The 20,805-nt window shown below is 42.2% G+C and overlaps 1 protein-coding gene across 1 annotated transcript in view; it reads right to left on the bottom strand.

The window, feature by feature from the left end:
• LOC136863472 (uncharacterized) overlaps positions 1 to 20,805 on the bottom strand; it is a 208,900-nt gene that overhangs the window by 183,592 nt on the left and 4,503 nt on the right. Inside the window, exons 4-7 of the mRNA XM_068225952.1 lie at positions 19,558 to 19,714; positions 13,409 to 13,536; positions 7,541 to 7,647; positions 897 to 1,041 (exon numbers count right to left, since the gene is read on the bottom strand). Coding sequence (XP_068082053.1) covers positions 897 to 1,041; positions 7,541 to 7,647; positions 13,409 to 13,536; positions 19,558 to 19,714 — 537 coding nt within the window. The remainder of the gene's footprint in view (positions 1 to 896; positions 1,042 to 7,540; positions 7,648 to 13,408; positions 13,537 to 19,557; positions 19,715 to 20,805) is intronic.

Here is a 20,805-nt window from a genome sequence, read left to right on the forward strand (position 1 = left end):
AATATATCCTCTTCTGTTATATGATACGTTACACAGGCCGTGACATCCAATTCTATGTTTAACCTTGTCACCTATACGTAATGTGTGTATCCTACATCTACTCACCTCACTTACAGTTAGCTTATATTAGCGATGTTATGGGAGGTTACGTATCCAGTTACGAATGTAAATATTAATTAATTTCTAAAAAAGTATTATGCAAATTGAGACGACTGATTTTGAAGTATGAAGTTTTGTTCTGGTTCTTCACTTCGTTGGCTAATGTGTTGACGTTTTCCATGCCACCTTATCCAACTCTAACATAATCACCTCCGTGTAACTATTAAAGCTTTATCTACTCCACTCTGATTGTCATAATCACATCCTGGTCTCCTCCAGTCGTTCTTACCTGCACCGTCCCACTTCCCTCTAGAGCTTCGTGAACTAGTCCTAGATGCTTCAAGATGTGTCCTATAAATCTGTATCAAATTTCACCAATTTGATCAAGTTCAGAGTCTCTTCACTTATGATGTGGACTTCCCAACTGGCTTTCAGTAATCTTTTGAAACATTACATTTCCAATGCTTCTTTTTAAACAAGAAATGTATAGACAATTAATGAAAACTTTGAACATAGGAAGAGAGAGATTGTTACGTAAATTAGGACGATAAGGACAGTAAGAAGGCTTGAGATCTTTAATCTCCAAGTCCGAGAAGAAACTGATATTTAATTCTACTATATACCCAGTTACTGAGAATGTGCTGAATTATTAGGAAGGAAAACACAATTTATACCGTAGGTTAAGCAAGGAAGAATAATCCCTAGGAAGGAATTTACGATGTTCTAGACATGTCTAGGTATATTGGTAGAAGTACTGTAATTTGGGTGCCAGATGTAAAAGATCATCTCATACTTACTAATACTACACTGTTTCTCGGCATACACAGCATCTCTCTTGATAACCAGGGGAGCATTGCTCAGAGACATCGAATCGTCACCGCTGAGATAGCATCGCTTTTCATCGACTGCATAGGTGAAAGCTCGACAGGTGAAGCCACGTGCCTATAGAAAAATGAAATATTAGGAAGAACATTGCCTAAAATAGACACACTTTTGGTAAATCACTGAAATATATTTTACACAGTTTCCTAATGTTTCTGGGTAAGCCGTTATTCATTGGGAGGATCAGAACTAGATTAGTATACTCAAAAATCGTGGTAGCAATGTGAGACTTTATGAAGGGCATACTATATTGTTTTACACTTTATTTGTTTCTACCCAATTGAAGTACATTACACATCAGTTATTACGTCCACCTTCTCAACATAATCTCCTTGTAACTGTATGCACTTTTGTCTTTCCAGACCTTCCTGAAACTATTATTTCGGAGTGCTGTGTACCCATGCCTTGACAGCTGTGTCCAGTTCTACAAAATCCGCAAACCGGCGACCACGCAGAGGTTTCTTCATGTTCCCGAACAGGTAATAATCACTTGGTGCCAAGTCAGGAGAGTATGGTGGGTGTGGCGGGTGTGGCAAGCATCGATTGTTGTTTCGTCCGTGGCTCATGGTAATGGGGCCATGTCTCATCACCAGTCACAAGCTTAGCCATGAAATCGGCTGGATCTTGATCATGGCGTTACAAAAGTCCGCTGCAAACGTCCACACGCCTCTGATTTTCGTCTGCAGACAAGAGTCTAGGCACCCACGTGGATGACACCTTCCCCAACTGTAAGTGGCTATGCACGATCCGCTGCAGGGTGTTTCGGCTAATTCCCGTGGCTGTCTCCATTTCCGTAAATGTGATGCATTTGTTTCCTTGGATGGCCTCTTCGACCCGGGCAATGTTGGCTGGTGTTGACACTGTCACATTCTTTCCAGAACTGGTTCCCTTGTCCACCGATTTGCGCCCTGTTTTCCAACCTTCCACCCAGGTATAAACTGTTTTCCGTGACAGCGTATGTTCTCCACAGACTGCCACCAAGCGCCAATGAATTTCTGCAGTGGTCACGCCTTCTTTCCATAGGAACCAAGTCGTGTAGCGCTGTCCCTGACGGTTGCTTTCCATGTTGTCTGCTCCTACGCTGACAGTGTTGTTATGAAATGGCTATGACGAGTGCATTCGTTGGCCCCTGTGCGTGTGCTGCCACCAAACGGTGGAACAAGACACTAGTTACACGTCACCACTTTCAAAAGTGAAATGTGAACCATACCCGGACGTACAAAAAATAAAAGGTAAAACAATATAGTTCGCCCCTCGTATATTCACCAACGGTCATAGCCGTGTTGAAACACCGGTTCCCGTGAGATTTCCGAAGTTAAGCAACATTGGGCGTGGTGAAGATTTGGATGGGTTGCCACGCGCTGTTGGTGGATAAGGGAATGGAGAAGCGGAAAAGAACTGGCCACCCTACGTACGTAAACTCCGGCTCAAGCACACCTCTGCGGAGGTTCGGACCTGCCTTCGGGCAGAATACACCCTTACCTTACCTCGTATATTCCAGTTTCTTAATTGCTAGTTTGGTTAAGATAATAATAATAATAAAAGTAAACAATTAACATTTAGGTCTTAATATAGTATTTGTGACATTGCAGAGCATCAAGGACGTCATAAGCAAGTTACCCTTGTTATACAGTACGTTATGCCTGTAACCACTTTTTACTAGACTCTAGTGGAGGGATGGCGAAAGTGGCACGCGAACACGACTTCTGCGGCACGTCAGACAACATACTAACATATTTTAATGTTTTTAACATATGATAAATAGGTCGGATTTCTAGTAACGTAGCATATTTTAGCATTACGCTTTAGTAAAGAAATATGTCTCAATTGAATCTATGGCCATAATTTTATAAATATTTCTAAAATGTATCTGTTTTAAAAGAATGTAATTTTCATTGACGTTTGCAGAATAAAATAATTAAACATTCAGTCGAATGCATATATAGCCTATATAATACAATCTAATCGATGTTCAATAAATTTCAAATTTCTTTGCAATCACTACAAAAATAGCAGATAGGGAATCTGTTACCTGGGCGAATGCTCTAAATGCAGATACGTACTGAATGATTAATACCTAAATGAAGTAAATGGGAGTTTTCACGGTAATTTTCAAGGAAAATAACCAATGGTACATTAGACAGTAAAAAAGTAATAAACAGGACCTTAATAGACACGTTAGTCAGTGAAATGAAATGGCGTATGGCTTTTAGTGCCGGGAGTGTCCGAAGACAAGTTCGGCTCGCCAGGTGCAGGTCTTTCTATTCGACACCCGTAGGTGACCTGCGCGTCGTGATGAGGATGAAATAATGATGAAGACAGCACATACACCCAGCCCCCGTGCCATTGGAATTAACCAATTAAGGTTAAAATCCCCGACCCGGCCGGGAATCGAACCCGGGACCCTCTGAACCGAAGGCCAGTACGCTGACCGTTCAGCCAACGAGTCGGACACATTAGTCGGTAAAGCTTTGCCACCCCTGTTCTAATTCATTGATCTCATTACTGTATGTTTTAGCTGAAACATTCGTTGTCTCGCGAGGCTTTCGACCGGTTTATCCTAATTTTAAAGGGCGAACCCACGGAATGGCTGAGTTTTAAGTTCTCTCTGTTTCGCTTACACCAAATACACTTTGAAATCAACTCGGAATATTTATATTTTCCTTAAAATTGAATTACTTTCTTTTTTAACGTCGAAGGTATTCTAGAACTAAAGTCTGAGAGCATATTACTACTCTACGCCATATTATACTATATGCCTGATACTATGGTTTTCACCGTCTTAACCCATTAAATATCAATTTATTTTTTAAATTAAAAAGATCAAATGTAATACTTCAATCTGCATTACAGTAACTTTCGATATCTCGCACTAAGGAAGGCGGGGGTCTTTCCGAGTTACGCAAAGTCCGCCTTATCGACTGGAGATAAAGTTGTGCGTAAGGAATAAAACTGATATGGTACTTTAAAAGATAATAGGCCTTATAGTGGATTTATATAATATTACTTTAGATAATGTGACGAGGTAAATATTACATATGAGATAAGACACATACACGAACAGAGCTGGATGCTGTATTTTTAGAGTTGAGGATTACAATTGACCAATAAAACTTGCAACATATCTATAGATTATATTGTGCTGTATATGTGTAATAGCCTAATAAAATTGGAACTAATTTACTGTACCGGTACTCAATGTTTTAGTGAGAGCCTCTTTCGCTAGACCAGTTATAGGCATTCAATGCTGATTTTTCTATTACAGTGATAATTTGCTTAGAGGTGTAGGTTTGAAGAAGCTGTCAATCTTCTTTTGTGACTATTTTATATCTGTGGATTGCAGATAACTATCTGATGTGCAAAGATGAGTTGTCCATAGAAACTCAGCGTTTATCCCTGTGTTGGGGAGCGTTGAGTGTGCCCTGGATAGACAAAAATGGTGTCTGACGCCCCCACAAAATGTCACTCCAGCGTTTGAAGTCGTATCTCTAACACGGATAAGTATGTCTGAAGCTTCACAAGCACCTGACAGTTTCAATTTAGACAAGATATATAACTCCTCCTCAAATGTACTCTCAGTTTTAATTACTGCGTTGATAGGGTGCAAGTTCCTTTTGGGGATCATTGTAAGTGCCTAGGTGTTAATGTAAGGAAAGATCTTCATTGGGGTAATCACATCAGTGGGATTGTAAATAAAGGGTACAGATCTTTGCACATGGTTATAAGGGTGTTTAGGGATTGTAGTAAGGATATAAAGGAGATGTAAGAGATTTGTCTCTCGTAAGATCCCACCTAGAGTATCGTTTCAGTGTATGGGACCCTCACCAGGATTACTTGATTTAAGAACGGGAAAATCCAAAGAAAAGGAGCTCGATTTGTTCTGGGTGATTTCCGATATAAGAGTAACGTTACAGAAATGTTACAAAATCTGGGCTGGGAAGATTTGGGAGAAAGGAGAGGATATGCACTACTAAGTGGTATGTTCCGAGCTGTCAGTGGAGAGATGGCGTGGAATGACATTAGTGGACGAATAAGTTTGAGTGGTGTTTTTAAAAGTAGGAAAGATCACAATATGAAGATAAAACTGGAATTCAAGAGGAAAAATTGGTGCAAATATTCGTTTATAAGAAGGGAAGTTAGGCATTGGAATAACTTACTGTCCGCACACTTTATCTTGATGCATTTGTGTACGGGGTGAGGAGTAAGGAGGGAGCTGTCCCGGTATCGATAGTGCTGCCTGGTGCTGCCAACTGAATGAAAATGAAATCTGAATTGAATCGAGAAGATGATCGATCGATATGAAATTTCTAAACCGTTATCATCTTAAGCCAACAACTATGTCACATACACATTATATAACATTATAAAACATATCTCTCGATGCGAATCTTGTTCCTAGCATGAATTCTATACTTTGACTTTGATGTGTAAACAACAACAGTACCAGTACGTCAAGTTTACGCCAGATGTCGCACAACGATGCTTAAGCGATTCACAGTTTGTGTTTCAGAGGTTGCCAGTATGAATCTCCAAGATCGCCGAGGTCGACCGATTCAGCACTAGGATGTAAATGCACCAAGATAAAGTGTGCGGATAGTACCAAGGGAGATGTCCAATTTATTTTAATCATTTAAGAAAAGTCTAGGGAATATGCTACTTGGGCGACTGCTCTAAATGCAGATCAGTAATTATTGATTGATTGATTGATTGATTGATTGATTGATTGGGAATCAAACCCGGTGCCCTCTGAACCGTACGCCACAGCGCAGGCTTTCCGCCAAGGAGCCGGAATTTAAAACACACAAAAAGAAAGTTATGCATCACCTGTGTATGCCATAAACACATTCCTGCTCGTCCTACGTTGGCATGATGCGAAATACCTCGTCATTTAAAGTGTCTAAACATATAAACAAACTTGCGTATAGCCTCATCTATCGTATGTGTCGGTGAGGCAATTACATGTATACCTTCGTTGGGACAACAATGTAGGGCGTTTGAAATCAGTGTACGGACGTTATGTGATGGCAAGACGACGGATATCAACGTTTGTTCGCACACGGTTTGTTGCCTTAAATAAACAAGGATTGTGCGAGGCGAAGAAAAGTGAGCAGAGTAACGTGATACGGACCTGGAGTTGTTTTAAAACAAAAGTAGTGTTCATTACTTCTCCTGTACAAGTCGCCCTAAGGGAAACAGCTGTGGTAAATGACGGGCATCAGTGACTTCTAGACCGCAGGAACCCCACCATTCTGCCATCATGATTAACACTGACTTTACTGGGTACGCCAGAAGGCACGTGTCCAACCAACCTTACAAAGCAGACTCCATAACGCGTCTCTGCATTCTAGACGGCCATGGAGAAGCCCAGCCCTAAAATCCAGACACCATGCTGAGCAGTACAGAAGGGCACAAAATCACCAAGAATGGGCAATGGAAAATTTGCGCAATGTTCTTTTAACAGATGAATGCCGCATTGCCTGGTACACGATGACCGTCGACAACGTGTGTGGAGGGCACCTGGTAATGCAGCACGCCAGAGACATCCCGTCCATCGAGTACAGCAAGGTGGGGGACCAGTGTTGTTCTGGAGTGACATTTTGTGGGGGCGTCAGACACCATTTTTGTCTATCCAGGGCACACTCAACGCTCCCCAACACAGGGATAAAATTCCTCAACCCATCGCTGGACCGTTTCATCAGCATTCATTATAATTATTCAAGTTTCCCACATCCATTGTGCAGGCATCGTCAATGACTTCATCAGTCATGCCGGTAATGACCAACTGGATTGACCTTCATATTCCTTCCCCCCCCACGCCCCGATATGAATCCCATAAAACATGCTTGGGATAGAGTGAAAAGAGCTGTGCGAACACGTCCTGTCCCACCATGAAATCTACGCAGGATTGCCATTGAAGAATAGGATAAATTAGGCAAACAGTGGTTAAATGAACACGTGACAGCATGCCACTTAGGGTTAAGGCTTGCATTCGTGCAGGGGGACATGTTACACTGTACTGAATGAGATTGCTGCACAATTGGCTTACCTCGAGAAAAGTGATTTATGTTTCTGTTAGCTTGCGTACAGTCAAAGTGATTTGTTGAGTTTTGGTTGTCAATAAACTGGAAGGTGCATCAGTTTTGAATATTGTACAGCATGCCTTAGAACTTTCATTTGGAGGGTGATGCATAACTGTCTTTTGATGTGCATATCATTTTGTTATTTCGTAAATTCAGACTATTAGGCATACATGTTTGGTGTGTATTAATGAAAGCTCCCGTTCGGAAGCTTATTACATCTCGCCAACCACTCACACTGCCACTTGACAGAAGACGCTGCATGCCTCTCGCTGTGGGTTGCCATCGGCAAGAGTGTCATTGGGTTTCCTGGCGAATGCTGAGTACGCTTCCGCCACTTTCGAATTATAAAAGCTAAATATGAAGATGAGACAGATAGAGGAAGGGAACTTATTCTACCCCAGACTGGAATTTTACCAGTGTATAAACACTATATTTTACCAGGGATGATACACATTACTGTAGCATAGTGGTGGTTTTACCTGGTCACAAAGAGCTTCGCATTCTCCTTGGCTTGCGGCGAACTGCAACTCGTCCATGGAGATGACTGCGCTGCCTTGCCGCACGTTGTAGCGACAGTCGGGTAGTGCTGAAACATTGTATGCGTTCAATACTGCAAAACAATATGCGTTCTATTCTCATAAATGATCAAGACATTCAAACAAACACGCCACTATAACCTCAACTAGTGTCTTACAGCTAAGAGAGTGAGCGCAACTACCGTCGGTTACAGTAGTGACACCGGTTGTTCAACTCCACTAGACCTACTCACCTAAGACACTAACAACTGTCAAGCATGGCTGCAATACTTAAGGTTCCTTTTATTATGAGTTCCTTTGGGGAAAATTGATAGTCAATTCCCACAATCTCCCACTCTTACTATATTGATTTCGTAGATGGACTGAATGTTCATAATGAAAGCACATTTTAATGAAGAATCTATCAGGAAAAGCATGAAACTGATCATTTAGTCTACTAGAGATTTAATTATGCCCGTGAAGTGGTTCGTTCGATTTTTATACCATGTATTCCATCACCTACCCAATCGTTACAGCACAAAAGCACTGAAGACAAATACAAATTAATACATTTGTTAATGTAAAGAAAATTTTCTCTCCTATATACAAGATTGCATCAAAATCTTCCCAGACTAACTCTGTTGTGTGCGTACAGATGGCAGTACAGGGTTGTACTACCAGATACAGTGACCTTTAAACTTGATAAAACAGTGTGCCGGAAAATATCACTGTGTTATTATTCATAATAGTACCTACACTCATGTTCATAATAAACAGAATACCTTGAAAGACTTGAGATAGGAAGTTCATATTCATAGGGCATGTTCGTTAGTATGTTATGCAGAAACGATTAGCATTTCAGTCGCAATTGTCCTGGTGTCAGTAGGCAATGGGTCCTCCATGGTCAATGATAACTTGTTCCATGCGTGATGGCATCGACGCGAATAAGGCGCGCATGGCGTCCTGCTCTATAGCCATCCATGCTCCGTTCACGTGGATCTACAGTTCATCTTTGGTGGTTGGCACTGGGTCACAGCACCGCGCGCGTTATTTCACCCTATCCCACATATTTTCGATTGGCGACAAGTCCGGTGATCGGGCGGACCAAGGCGACATCTGACATCCTGTGACAACAAGAAGGCACGTGTTCATGCAGCAACATGTGGTCGCGCATTGTACTGCGGGAAGATGGTGTCTAGGGTGTCGTGCAGAAAGGTGTGGCTACGGGACACACCACTTAAGTCAAACTGAGGACAGTGCCCTGGACAGGCACCAACTGTGATTTGTGGTTGTACCCAATAACACCCCACACCATAAGGCATTGAGTTGGCGCTGTATGTATTGTGCGAATGCAGTCAATGTGATGCCTCTCCCCGAGTCTGCGGCGAACCAAAATGTGGCCATCATGTTCAAACAAACAGAACTTGGATTCGTCCAGAAACACTGTCTGCTGCCATTCCTATCCCCAGTGACGTCGTTCCATACACAATATTGCAGTCTAGCATGTTTATGCACGTTAGTCAAAGGTAGGCGGAGAAGTGGACCACGCGCCGGTAACCCAGACCGCAATAAACGGCGACGGACTGTCACTGCTAATAGTGTAAGATGTGTTACGCTGTTCCACTGTTGGGCCAGAGCCGAGGAGGACGCAGATCCGTCCTGTAATGCCATTCGGATGAGGTGTCGATCTTCTCAGGGGTGGTCTGGGTGGTGGGACCAGACCCATCTCGTCGTGTTCTACGGCCTTCTGTGAACCATTCTGTACACACCCGTTGCACTGCCGACACATTTCGTCCCACCCGAGCAGCAATTTCTCGGATGGACGCATCACGTTCTCTCATGCCAATAATGCGCCCTCTTTCAAACTCACTCATCTGACGGAACGGTTCTCACATACGTCTGCGAGAAATACTGCACGTGTGCTCAAGTCACACTGATCCATTACCTTTGGTTTATAGCGACAACGAGATCCGCAGGCACATTTTACTAGTTGATGGAGGTGCGCGCAGAGATATCGATGTGGACCTTGAAACTGAGGGCCAACGTGGTTCAAATGCTAATCGTTTCTTCAGATCATACTCATGCACATGTCCTGTGAATATGATCTTCCTATCTCTAGTCTTTCAAGGTGTTCTGTTTTTATGAACCTGAGAATACTACTACTACTACTACTACTACTAATAATAATAATAATAATAATAATAATAATATTGATTTTACGACCGAGCGAGTTGGCCGCGCGCTTTGGGGCGCGCAGCTGTGAGCTGCATTCGGGAGACAGTGGGCCAGCCTTCAAGATAGTTTTTCGTTATTTCCCACTTTGAAACCAGACAAATACTAGGGTTGTACATAAGTAAGGCCACGGCTGCTTCCTCACCACTCCTAGCTCTTTCCTATCCCATCGTCACCATAAGACCTATCTGTGTCACCGTGATATAAAGGAGATTGTAAGATAACTGATTTTATGTATTACTGATTACTTTTACGATTTTCAGAGACGCTGAGATGCTGGAAGTTTGTCCCGCAGAAGTTATTTTAGGTGCCGATAAATCTACCGACACGAGGCTGTCGTATTTGAGCACATTTGGATCGAACCTGCCAGCTTGGAGCCAGAAGGCCTGCGCTGAGGTAAATTAAGCTGCTCGGCCCGGAATTGCTGTGTAAACATCGAGACTTGTTATTGTTGCTCTGTGAACACGTGTGCGCGGCATTCTGTCATCACAGAAAGGTTGAAAAACAAAACAACATGGAATTTTGCGTTAAACTGGGCAAATTGTCTACAGAGACGTTGAGCATGCTTCGACAATCATACGGCAATAAAGCAATGAGTCGTATACAATGTTTCGAGTGACAAAGCCGCTTCACAGTTGGAAGATAGTCCCCTCAAGACCAGGAGCGATCTGGAAGGACTTCAACGAGCATCATCCCCGAAAATGTGGAACGAATTGGAGAACTTGTGCGCGACGATCTTTGGAAGACGATCAACGACATTGCGAACATTGTTGTTGTAGCGTATGGGTAAATGCAGGCAATCCTAAATTCAGAATTGTACATACGGCCCCCGTGAGCATGCCGCAGATGATCTATCCCTCACGTTCATCATCATCACGGGTGATGAATCTGGGATCCACGGGTACGACCCTGAGACACAGCGGTCCATTGTCTCCACGACCGAAGAAGGCGAGGAAGAACCGCAACTCGACAAAGACCATGTCCATCGTGCTTTTCGACTTCCGTAGCATTGTTCATCGTGAATTACTTTCCCAAAGCTAGACCGTCAACAGAACATTTACATCGGCGTTCTATGGCGTTCGAGGGAGAACATTTGGCGAAAGTGACTGGATCTGTGGTTTGCGAAGAACTGGATTCTCCACGACGACAACGCACCCTGTTGCCGAGCACTTCCCATTCGTGAGTTTCACGCCAAGCGTAACATGCTATCGTTTCCTCACCCCACCTGCTCGCCAAATTTAGCTCCTGCCGACTTCTTTCTTTTTCCGAAGACGAAGATCCGGCTAAAGGGTCACCGTTTCCACACCATAACTGAGGTCCAGCGCGAATCGCAAAATGACGCAAAATGACATCAAGGCCGCATTCCAGCAGTGGCAGAAACGGTGGGACCGGTGCCTTGCCACGCAAGGTGACTATTTCGGAGGAGATGAATGTTCAGACTTAAGTATGTAACGTACATTTCGTCAACAGAGATAGTCCAAGAACGTTTTGATCCGACCTTGTATAATTTCCATCACACAGAAGCTACTTGCCTCCACAAACTGTTAGGAGTTTCTCCCTTTAATTTCTCTGTCAGTTAGTAATTACTAGTATGTTATACCAGGTTAGTCAGTGAAAATTTTAACGTAAAATTACTTCTAAATCGTTACATACCTTACATCGAAAATCCGTTTTTACTTTCTGTAATGGTTGTTAGGGGCTCACAATACATTGTGCAGTAGTTTTGTAGGCTGTTAATAACTCCTCAAATTACGTGCCAATATTGTTTCTTCTAAATTGAACTAGACTGTTTTCTACTTTAGTATTATAATCCAAAATCCAGAAATTATGTTTCGAGAGATTGTATTAATTGTTCTCAATTTACCAGTCATAGACTGCCGTATTGATTGTCAAACGGTGCTGTGCGGTCTTTTAGAACGACTGTGTAACCCTGCCATTCCCTCCGTTCATCATGCTACTCTTGGCAATTCTCTGTATCATTCCGGAAGTTTAAGATCAACACATACGATAAGTAGAGCCGTCGTTTTCTCTGCACGTAGCCGCAAATTTCAGACTGTGTCGTCAATGACCTCACGACGTTGTTACTGTTTCTATATTTGTTTGAGTATTGGACATTTATGAAACTAATCAGTATGGTATCCAAACAAAAAAATGTATCATTTGCAGCACTTACATTACATGTCACATGTTTGTAGCACTGTTGACTACAATAATGATTTTTTAGATTGTATCTCATTCCAGTTCCTTTTTATGTACGGCTGTTTTAAATGATTCTCATCTTGTGGTCTTTCTTTCTGTTTTCTCTTATTATTGCGTTATGTTAAAAAACATGGAAATTGAAATGTAATTTTGAAACATTTCTGATAATAAAAAATGAAGTGTCTTCACTTACACCCCTCCCTGGGGGGTCCAATGCCCTACATGTTAGGCCCCTTTAAAGAACAGGCATCATCATCATTTACGACCCCATGATCCCATTTATGATATAAAAAACCGCTACAACTTTTGTAGGTTAAAATTAAGACCGAAAACAAAACGTATGAATCAGACTTGTTGAAAAACCAAGTTCCTTCTCCTTCTTGTGACATCTGACTGTGTGTGACCGAGTGAGCTGACTGTGCTTTTAGGGTCGCGTAGCTGTGAGCTTGCATTCGGGAGGTGGTGGGTTCGGATCTCTCCGTCATCAGCCCTGAAGATGGTTTTCCGTGGTTTTCAATTTTCATACCAGCCAAATGCTGGGATTGTACCTTATTAAGACCACGGCCGCCTTCCCAGTCCTAGCCCTTTCCCATCCTTGCGTCGCTGAAAACCTTCGATGTGTTAGTGCGACGTTAAACCACTAGCAAAAACAAGAAATATCTGAGTGTTCGTCCCGCTGTGTCTATTAATAGAGTACCATACCCTGTATGAATTAAAACCTTTACAATTGTCGTCGATAACTGATAAAGGGAAAGAGAAAGGATAGCATTACAATCTCGACTTGCAAAGAGAAAGAAGAGCTTCGAGTGTTAACAGGTTATGATTCAAATGCATCACGTGCAGTCTTGGCAATCTACATGGAGATTCATTTTAACAGGACATCCCCTACTGATAAACTTGTAAAATTTGAATAAAATTCATTCCTATCGCAAAATATTTGCCGGAATTCGAAAGTAATTACGAGTCTACAATTGCAGTAAGAACAATTGCAATGTCCGGATATGATGTCGGGTGAAAGTTGATATTTATTTTACAATTGGCTTTATGTCGCATGGACACAGACAGGATGGGATAGGAAAAGGCTAGGAATGGGAAGGAAGCGGCCTGGCCTTAATTAAGGTACAAACCCAGCATTTGCTTTGTGTGAAAATGGGGAACCACACGAAACCATCTTCAGGGCTGCCGATAGTGGGTTCCTCCCGAATGCATGCTCACAGTTGCGCGGCCCTAAGCGCACGGCCAACTCACTCGGTGGTGAAAGCCGATGTAGTGACAGAGTCAGAAAGGTGCTTTTTAGGTGTAAATTCCACACAGAGCAGAAACTACACTGCGACAGGCGTTCACTTGTGCTGAATGTGAAGCCAGAAAGATGAGTGAAGTATACAAAGTGAAGTTCCTTACAGCGAACACACTGATTCTCCAAGTAATCGACAGAGCTCCCAGGAACTCTACGGAAAGCGTTAGGCTGGCTGCGGCGATCTTCTCTACTCAGTCGACATATGCTCAAAGACTCGTCGAATTCGGCAGACCTGAAATACAAGGACACATCAGTTCAACAGTATTCTATGCATTAAATCCTCTCACATGCACACTCTCTTATAAATACTTCTATAACAGTGACTGACATCTCCAAAACCCGCAAAAATAGTTAGTGGGACATAAAACCAATAACGCCATTATTAGTGTTATGAAAACAGCGATGGTCTCTGTGATGTATTACAATTCACATTAAAAAATATATTTTGCCTTCGTCCGCACTTCAACGCTGCTCGTGCTAGGCCAAGGCCACGCCAACGCCTGTCATAATAACAAATAGTTTCCACGCTGTTGGCTTGTCCTTACGATAATTTAACTCCGTTCTTATTTTAGTGTGTAAATAAATCAGTATAATTAAATTCTTTGTTCTATTACTTCCACTTTGTGTTATTACGGTCTATTGGCGGGCTGGTGTTGTTAATTACTCTATGTTAGTGAAGTAAATTTTACTTAAATATATTGAAGTGGTAACAATGAAACGGAAAATTACTACGTATGACACTTAAGTGATATGAAGCTCAATGAAGTGTTTTCCACCGAAATTCTCCAGCAAGGAATACAATACGAAGAATTTTAACTGGACGTAGGAAAGCCAGAAATATAAGCGACAGAATTTTTAGGCAAACGCATCTTGTTCTGACGGAAGGAAGCTTGTAGTTTTACATTACTGCAGAAATCATGAACATGACCTCCAGTGATGGAAAGAGTACAAGAAAAAGTAATTGGACTCGATTAAAGTTACTTGAAAAATATTTTCTTTTTCTTCCTTTATTCATGGGGGTCTCTTAAAAAAGTTCCTTTTAGACTCAATCTCGGAGATCTTTTGCTACCATGTGTTTTCCTTCATCCCCACCTAGTTATACCTGCTCCATTAAAAAAGTTGCAGGTCCTCCTTATTGGGTCATCTTGGATGTTTCTTCTCTCTTCACCAGGTAATCCCAGCGTGGAGATTCTGATTCTTCCCAGCGTCCCACATTCAAAGAGTGTGTATTCAGTTGATTCTTCTGCATCGTTGGATTTCCTACATACATTCTCTTATTACTCCAATTCTATGCAGGTGCTTTTGAAGATGGCAGTGTCCAGTCAGCAGTCCTACTACCCGTCTTATATTTTCTCTGCTGAGTTCCAGCAGTTCCTTAGTATGCTTCTTGTTTGGGCTCTTTATTAGTTCTTTCACAAGCCTGCATCCTGGAGTACTTTGCCAGGTCTCTATTTGTTTCTTTTGAACCTATTTACTTATGTAGAGTCGGGATTGTCTATAAGAGATCCGACATACTGATTCTGGACCCACAAAAGGTGTTTCTGACCCTTTTCTTGCCAATTTATCTGCTTCTTCATTACTTTCTATCCATGAATGCCCAGAAACCCATATTATTTTAACAACATTGTACACTGAGAGCTTCAGAAGAAGTGTGTGACAATACCAAACAATTTTGAATGTAACCCGGACAGATTCAAGTGCCTTAATGGCTGCTTGGCTATATGTAAATATGAACATTTTCTTATCTCTACAGTTCATCTTTAGGTTTTCCTCAAGACATGTAATGATGGCTATCACATCAGCTTGGAAAATTGTGGTGTGTCTGCCTAGGCTCATGTGGATTGATCTCTCAGGTATTTCCCCGTTGATCCCTCCTCCTGTTCCCTTCTCAATGCTCGAGCCATCTGTCCACCACACAAGATCTTCCCTACCAGTTTTCCATCTGTTAATGTTGCAGTCTTCCTTTTTAGTTATCTGGGTCTCAAATGGTTTCTCAAAGATATACTTTGGAATCATATGATCATCTGGCATGTGTAAAACTTCCCCTGTTACTCTGTTAATTTTACAGTGACCAAGATTGGGCCTTTGAGCCTTCCAGCATCCATTTCGCTCCAATCGATATGAGCTCATTATAGCCTGTCCATCTATAAAGTTACTTAATGGAGGGAGATCTAGTAGAGTATTCAAGGCTTCTGTCGGCGTAGATTTCATTGCCGCAGTTACGGCTATACATGCCATTCTCTGAAGGCTACTTAGTTTGCTACTGACTTTTCCTTGACTTACTTTGATCCACCAAATGATTGCTGCATAGGTCATCGGTGGTCTAATGATCGTTGTGTATATCCACATCACCATTGCCGGCTTTGGACCCCATGTTGTCCCGACCGCCGTCTTGCATGCATACAATAGGTTCTTACCTCGGGTTATGTTTCTTTCTATGTGTGGATTCCAGGTTAACTTTTTGTCTAATATTACACCTAAGTGTAACACTTGTTTTTCCGTATAGATTTCTTGCCCAAAGAGCTTTAGTGTTCTCGTCCCCTCTAATTTCTTCCTTCTTGTGAAAGGGACCAGTGTTATCTTGCTCGGGTTGACTGTAGTTGTTCTTCCCGACACCAGTTCTCCACAAGGTTAAATGATCTCTGCATGAGGTCCTGGATGTCCTCATCACCTTACCCCTTACCACAGTAACTAGATCATCTGCGTATCCTTGTGTGTAAAATCCCTGTTCGTTGAGCATGGATATGGTTTTGTTCACCACAAGGTTCCACAGAAGAGGAGAAAGAACTCCTCCCTGCGCACAACTTCCAGTGGCTCTAACCGTTAGCGTCTCTTCAAACATAGTCGCCTTTATTTTCCTCCGTGAAAAATATTTTACTCAATTACGATTAAAAATTACTTTTTTTGTCCGCCTCTGTGGTGTAGTGGTTAGTGTGATTAGCTGCCACCCCCAGAGGTCCGGGTTCGATTCCCGGCTCTGCCACGAAATTTGAAAAGTGGTACGAGGGCTGAAACGGGGTCTACTCAGCCTCGGGAGGTCCAATGAGTAGAGGTTGGTTCGATTTCCACCTCAGCCATCCTCGAAATGGTTTTCCGTGGTTTCCCACTTCTCCTCCAGGCAAATGCCGGGATGGTACCTAACTTAAGATTCCGCTTCCTTCCCTGTTCCTTGCCTATCCCTTCCAGTCTTCCCATCCCCCCAAAAGGCCCCTGTTCAGCATAGCAGGTGAGGCCGCCTGGGCGAGGTACTGGTCATTCCCCAAGTTGTATCCCCGACCCAAAGTCTGAAACTACAGAACACTGCCCTTGAGGCGGTAGATGTGGGATCCCTCACTGAGTCCGAGGGAAAAACCGACCCTGGAGGGTAAACAGATTAAGAAGAAGAATTACTTTTTTAAAAGTAAAGAATAAAATTATAATTACAATTATTTTACAGAATGTTGTCTTTAGGATATCACTGACTTTTTAGCTTGGGACGGGAATAATACAAAAGTTGACAAGGAAAAGGAATATACATAGGTATTCATTAAGTTCACGGTCTGGCCGTCTAGTGTCTGTGGTGCGTTACGGCAGAGAGTGTGCACCACACGATGTTGCCGTGGGAGTCTTGGCTGTCCCAACAAGAAACAGTTGCGTGCATACAGTATAGCCAGAAGTGCGTTCTCTGTTGTGAGGGTAGTTGAATGTCAGCGGCTGATCTTGAGAATGTTGTAGTTAGAGCAACGGACAAATTTCAATCTCTGCAAGAACGTAGGCAAATCCACTAGCAAAACGTTTGTGATGATCAAGTCGAAATTGCCCGGATCACCACGACGGGAAACAGGCGCGAAAAGACAGGTCAAAAACTATCTGATCCTTGAACTGGTAGCGCCAGTCCACGAACAAATTGACTGTAGTACACACGAAATCTTTAGTATCTCGTGGCCAGAAATATTCATTTCAGACAAGAAATCAGTACAGCCCTAAGAACCACCCAGTACCTGTTTAAACACTCTCTCTCATTGGGCACATCCATTAGATGCGTTAACACATGCACACATCTGAAGTGTGAGGGGAGGTGGTGAAAACGAAGTACGAGGATATCTATCAAGAACGAAACACATGCGGAGGGGAAGGTACTTGCTTCCCCGCCTGCCCACACGTCCCACCGGCTCGACAATGAAATGAGAGGGGAATGAAGGGAGGAAACACACGTCTCCTTCAGGGCAACAGACGTAATGTGTATGTCAACTCATTGAGGGATCAAATTCTCCAGTTTCTTTCTAATTCTTGTGTGCGAAGTCTGGCTGAAATGTTAGTGGTCTTGACTATGACTTCATTGTCAAATGGCATCGCGCTCAACCGCTGTAAGAAAGAATGATCCTTATTTTCGTCGATATAGGCCCTGTTAAATACTACTACTACTACTACTACTAATAATCATAATTTTAAGCTCAAAAACCAAAGTAAAAATAAACTGGCATTAATAATAATAATTTCGTGTGGCTATTTCTAGCCGAGTGCAGCCCTTGTAAGGCAGACCCTCCGATGAGGGTGGGCGGCATCACTGGCATTAAATAATTATGATTATCAGAGATGCAAGGGCGTTTGGAAAACCGTTCCAATGAAGTTATTGTCAGCGCTGATCAAACAATTAAATGCCGTATATTGGAGTGGGATTACATCGTGCACACTTCATCGCAATTAAATTACAGTTAATTAATTGTTTTTCTTGATTAGGAAAAGCTAGTATAGCCATAATGTTTAACCATAGAAACATCTTAACCAGTTCCCGAAAAAATGGAGTTGGGAGCGGACTCTGAGTGCGCAACGTCGCAGGCCACACCTCCTGGAAGACGAACACGCGTGACGTTGCCTTGGTTATTTCTCCTTCATCCTCAGGGTTGGCCAAAATCTTTGCCCAAAAGTTACCTGTTTCCTTTTCCACCCGGAATTCTTGTGATCGCGATTGTACGTACGGAGGTGTACACTGTGTTGCCTACACTGTAATCGCGAGACCAAGAAGTTATTGAATGTGTGAACGCCGTGTTGCGTACATTGTGGGCGCCAGTCCACGAAGTACTGTACAGTAATAGCATTACGTTATTTTATGTGTCCGGCTCCATGGCTAAATTGTTAGCTTTTTGGCCTTTGGTCACAGGAGTCCCTGGTTCGATTCCCGGAGGGACCGGGAATTTTAATCATTATTAATTAATTTCGCAGACACGGGAGCTGGGTGAATGTGTCGTCTTCATCATCATTATTCATCCTCATCACGACGCGCAGGTCACCTACGGGCATCAAATCAAAAGACCTGCACCTGGCGAGCGGAACATGTCCTCGGACACTCCCGGCACTAAAAGCCATACGCCATTTCATTTCATTTATTTGTTTTTTTAGCGGAGAGGCATTAAGAGGCTGTATTCACTAGGTGAGCCTAAGCATGACACCTTGGAATTTTTGAAATGATCTTTCCTCATCATGTTTATTTTAGTTAATGCATTTTACCGTGTGAAATGATTTTCTATTTAATAATGTATTGATTTTACGTTCCACTAACTACCTGTACGGTTTTCGGAGACACGGACGTGCCGAAATTTTGTTCCGTAGGAGTTTTTTAACGTTCCAATAAATCTACCGATATGAAGCTGACGTATTTGTCTTTTTGACCTGCGGGTAAAAAAAAATCCTCAAAATCTGCATAACTCAATGCGCCATTGCTACATGACTGAATAGAAATAATTGCATTACTGATTGTACCTGCTTACGATCGACTAAGTATATGACAGAAATGGATATACTTTCTTTAATCAGCAGCTTGGTATCGTGAACTAATCAGAAGATGTTGCCATTGATGCTTTCACGGCCCGTACTTATAGACATGATACTGTATAAGCTTTTGGGCTTATGCCGTGTCATGAAAATAAGGTGAAATTCTTTACGTTTCGCAGAGAACGTCCGGGGAGCCATCTGGTGGCGAATGAACGTACCATTTCCACTTCTATTATAACGTCTATATTTAAAAAAGTCGTTGTTTAAGAAGCCTTTCTCGTGGACAGTCGAGATTTTGTTCTGATGACGCAGAGCACAGTTCTCTGCGAAACGTAAAGAATTTCACCTTATTTTCTTGACACGGCATAAGCCCAAAAGCCTATACAGCATCATGTCTATAATCAGAAGATGTTTGAGGTGAAGAACTTAAGACATTCTGTACAGTATTTGAGAAGTAACATGTAGCTATCTTTCACCGAATTTACAACAGAAAAATATTTACCGGCATGTAAATCCACTTTCAAATAAGCACAGTTTCTCGCATTCTGTCTTGGTCTGGACATTTCTTTCCTCTCGATCATCAAAATCTTCAAGGTAGGCCCCAACAACCCTCTCAAACGCCCACAGACGATCGCCACACATAGCATTCAAATTGCTCACTGGAAAGAAAAAGAACAAATTAAAAATGGCACATTTCTCGGAAGTGACGAGCACTTCAACAGCAGAGTACTGTGTTGAAATATGAGCTCGTTGAGGAATAAATAATGAAATATATCAATCAATACTGATCTGCATTTAGGGCAGTCGCCCAGGTGGCAGATTCCCTATCTGTTGTTTTCCTAGCCATTTCTTAAATGATTTCAAAGAAATTGGAAATTTACTGAACATCTCCCTTGGTAAGTTATTCCAATCCCTAACTCCCCTTCCTATAAATGAATATTTGCCCCAATTTGTCTTCTTGAATTCAAACTTTATCTTCATATTGTGATCTTTCCTACTTTTAACCTGAGAGAGCACTGAATTATGATCTCTTACCGTGCAGGTCTTTCTGTAGCCCACTATATACAGCAGCTACAAAATATGACGTCAATTCAGATCTATGTGGCTGATGACAAATAAGTTAGGAAGTCGATAAATATGAATAAATATGGCAGAAGTCAGAACATGCCAGTAACAGTCAAGTAGACATGAAATGTACAGCATGCTTTAGATAATATAGCTCAGTAGGTCAGTTCGCCTGAAGTATCGAGTGCTTCACTGGAAACTCCCATACGGTCTAATCTAAAGGAGAAATCCTTGAATAATGGAATGAAGAGAAACATAAATAAACAGCTCATGAAGAGTGTGACACCTGTCAATTGCTGTCATCCTGCATTATCGTACTCACGATTTTCTTGGTCTAAGGCCGCTTGTGTACCCACGCAGAAGCTACAGGTCTCTCTTCCAAACAGAAAACACTCGAATCCACCATCGTGCACTTCCGAAATTTGCTGACTTTTATGATTTATTATTCTGTTTTTTTTCTCCTAGCAATATTTTTGTTTGAAGCCAATACTGAAATTCTTACCCGAGTATCATCCACACATACTTATAGCAAATGACATATGTATTGTAGGTTTACTGGGACCCTTCGCCCATACTGTGCAGTATTTAGAATGCAATGTCATTGCGCTGAGATGAGCAAACTTACAAGAAGTTCCCAACATACGCTGACAAGCTGGGGTAGGACACAAGCAGTGTGAGGGATAAA

The sequence above is a fragment of the Anabrus simplex genome, chromosome 2 (genome assembly GCF_040414725.1).
Source record: "Anabrus simplex isolate iqAnaSimp1 chromosome 2, ASM4041472v1, whole genome shotgun sequence".
Classification (NCBI taxonomy): domain Eukaryota; kingdom Metazoa; phylum Arthropoda; class Insecta; order Orthoptera; family Tettigoniidae; genus Anabrus; species Anabrus simplex.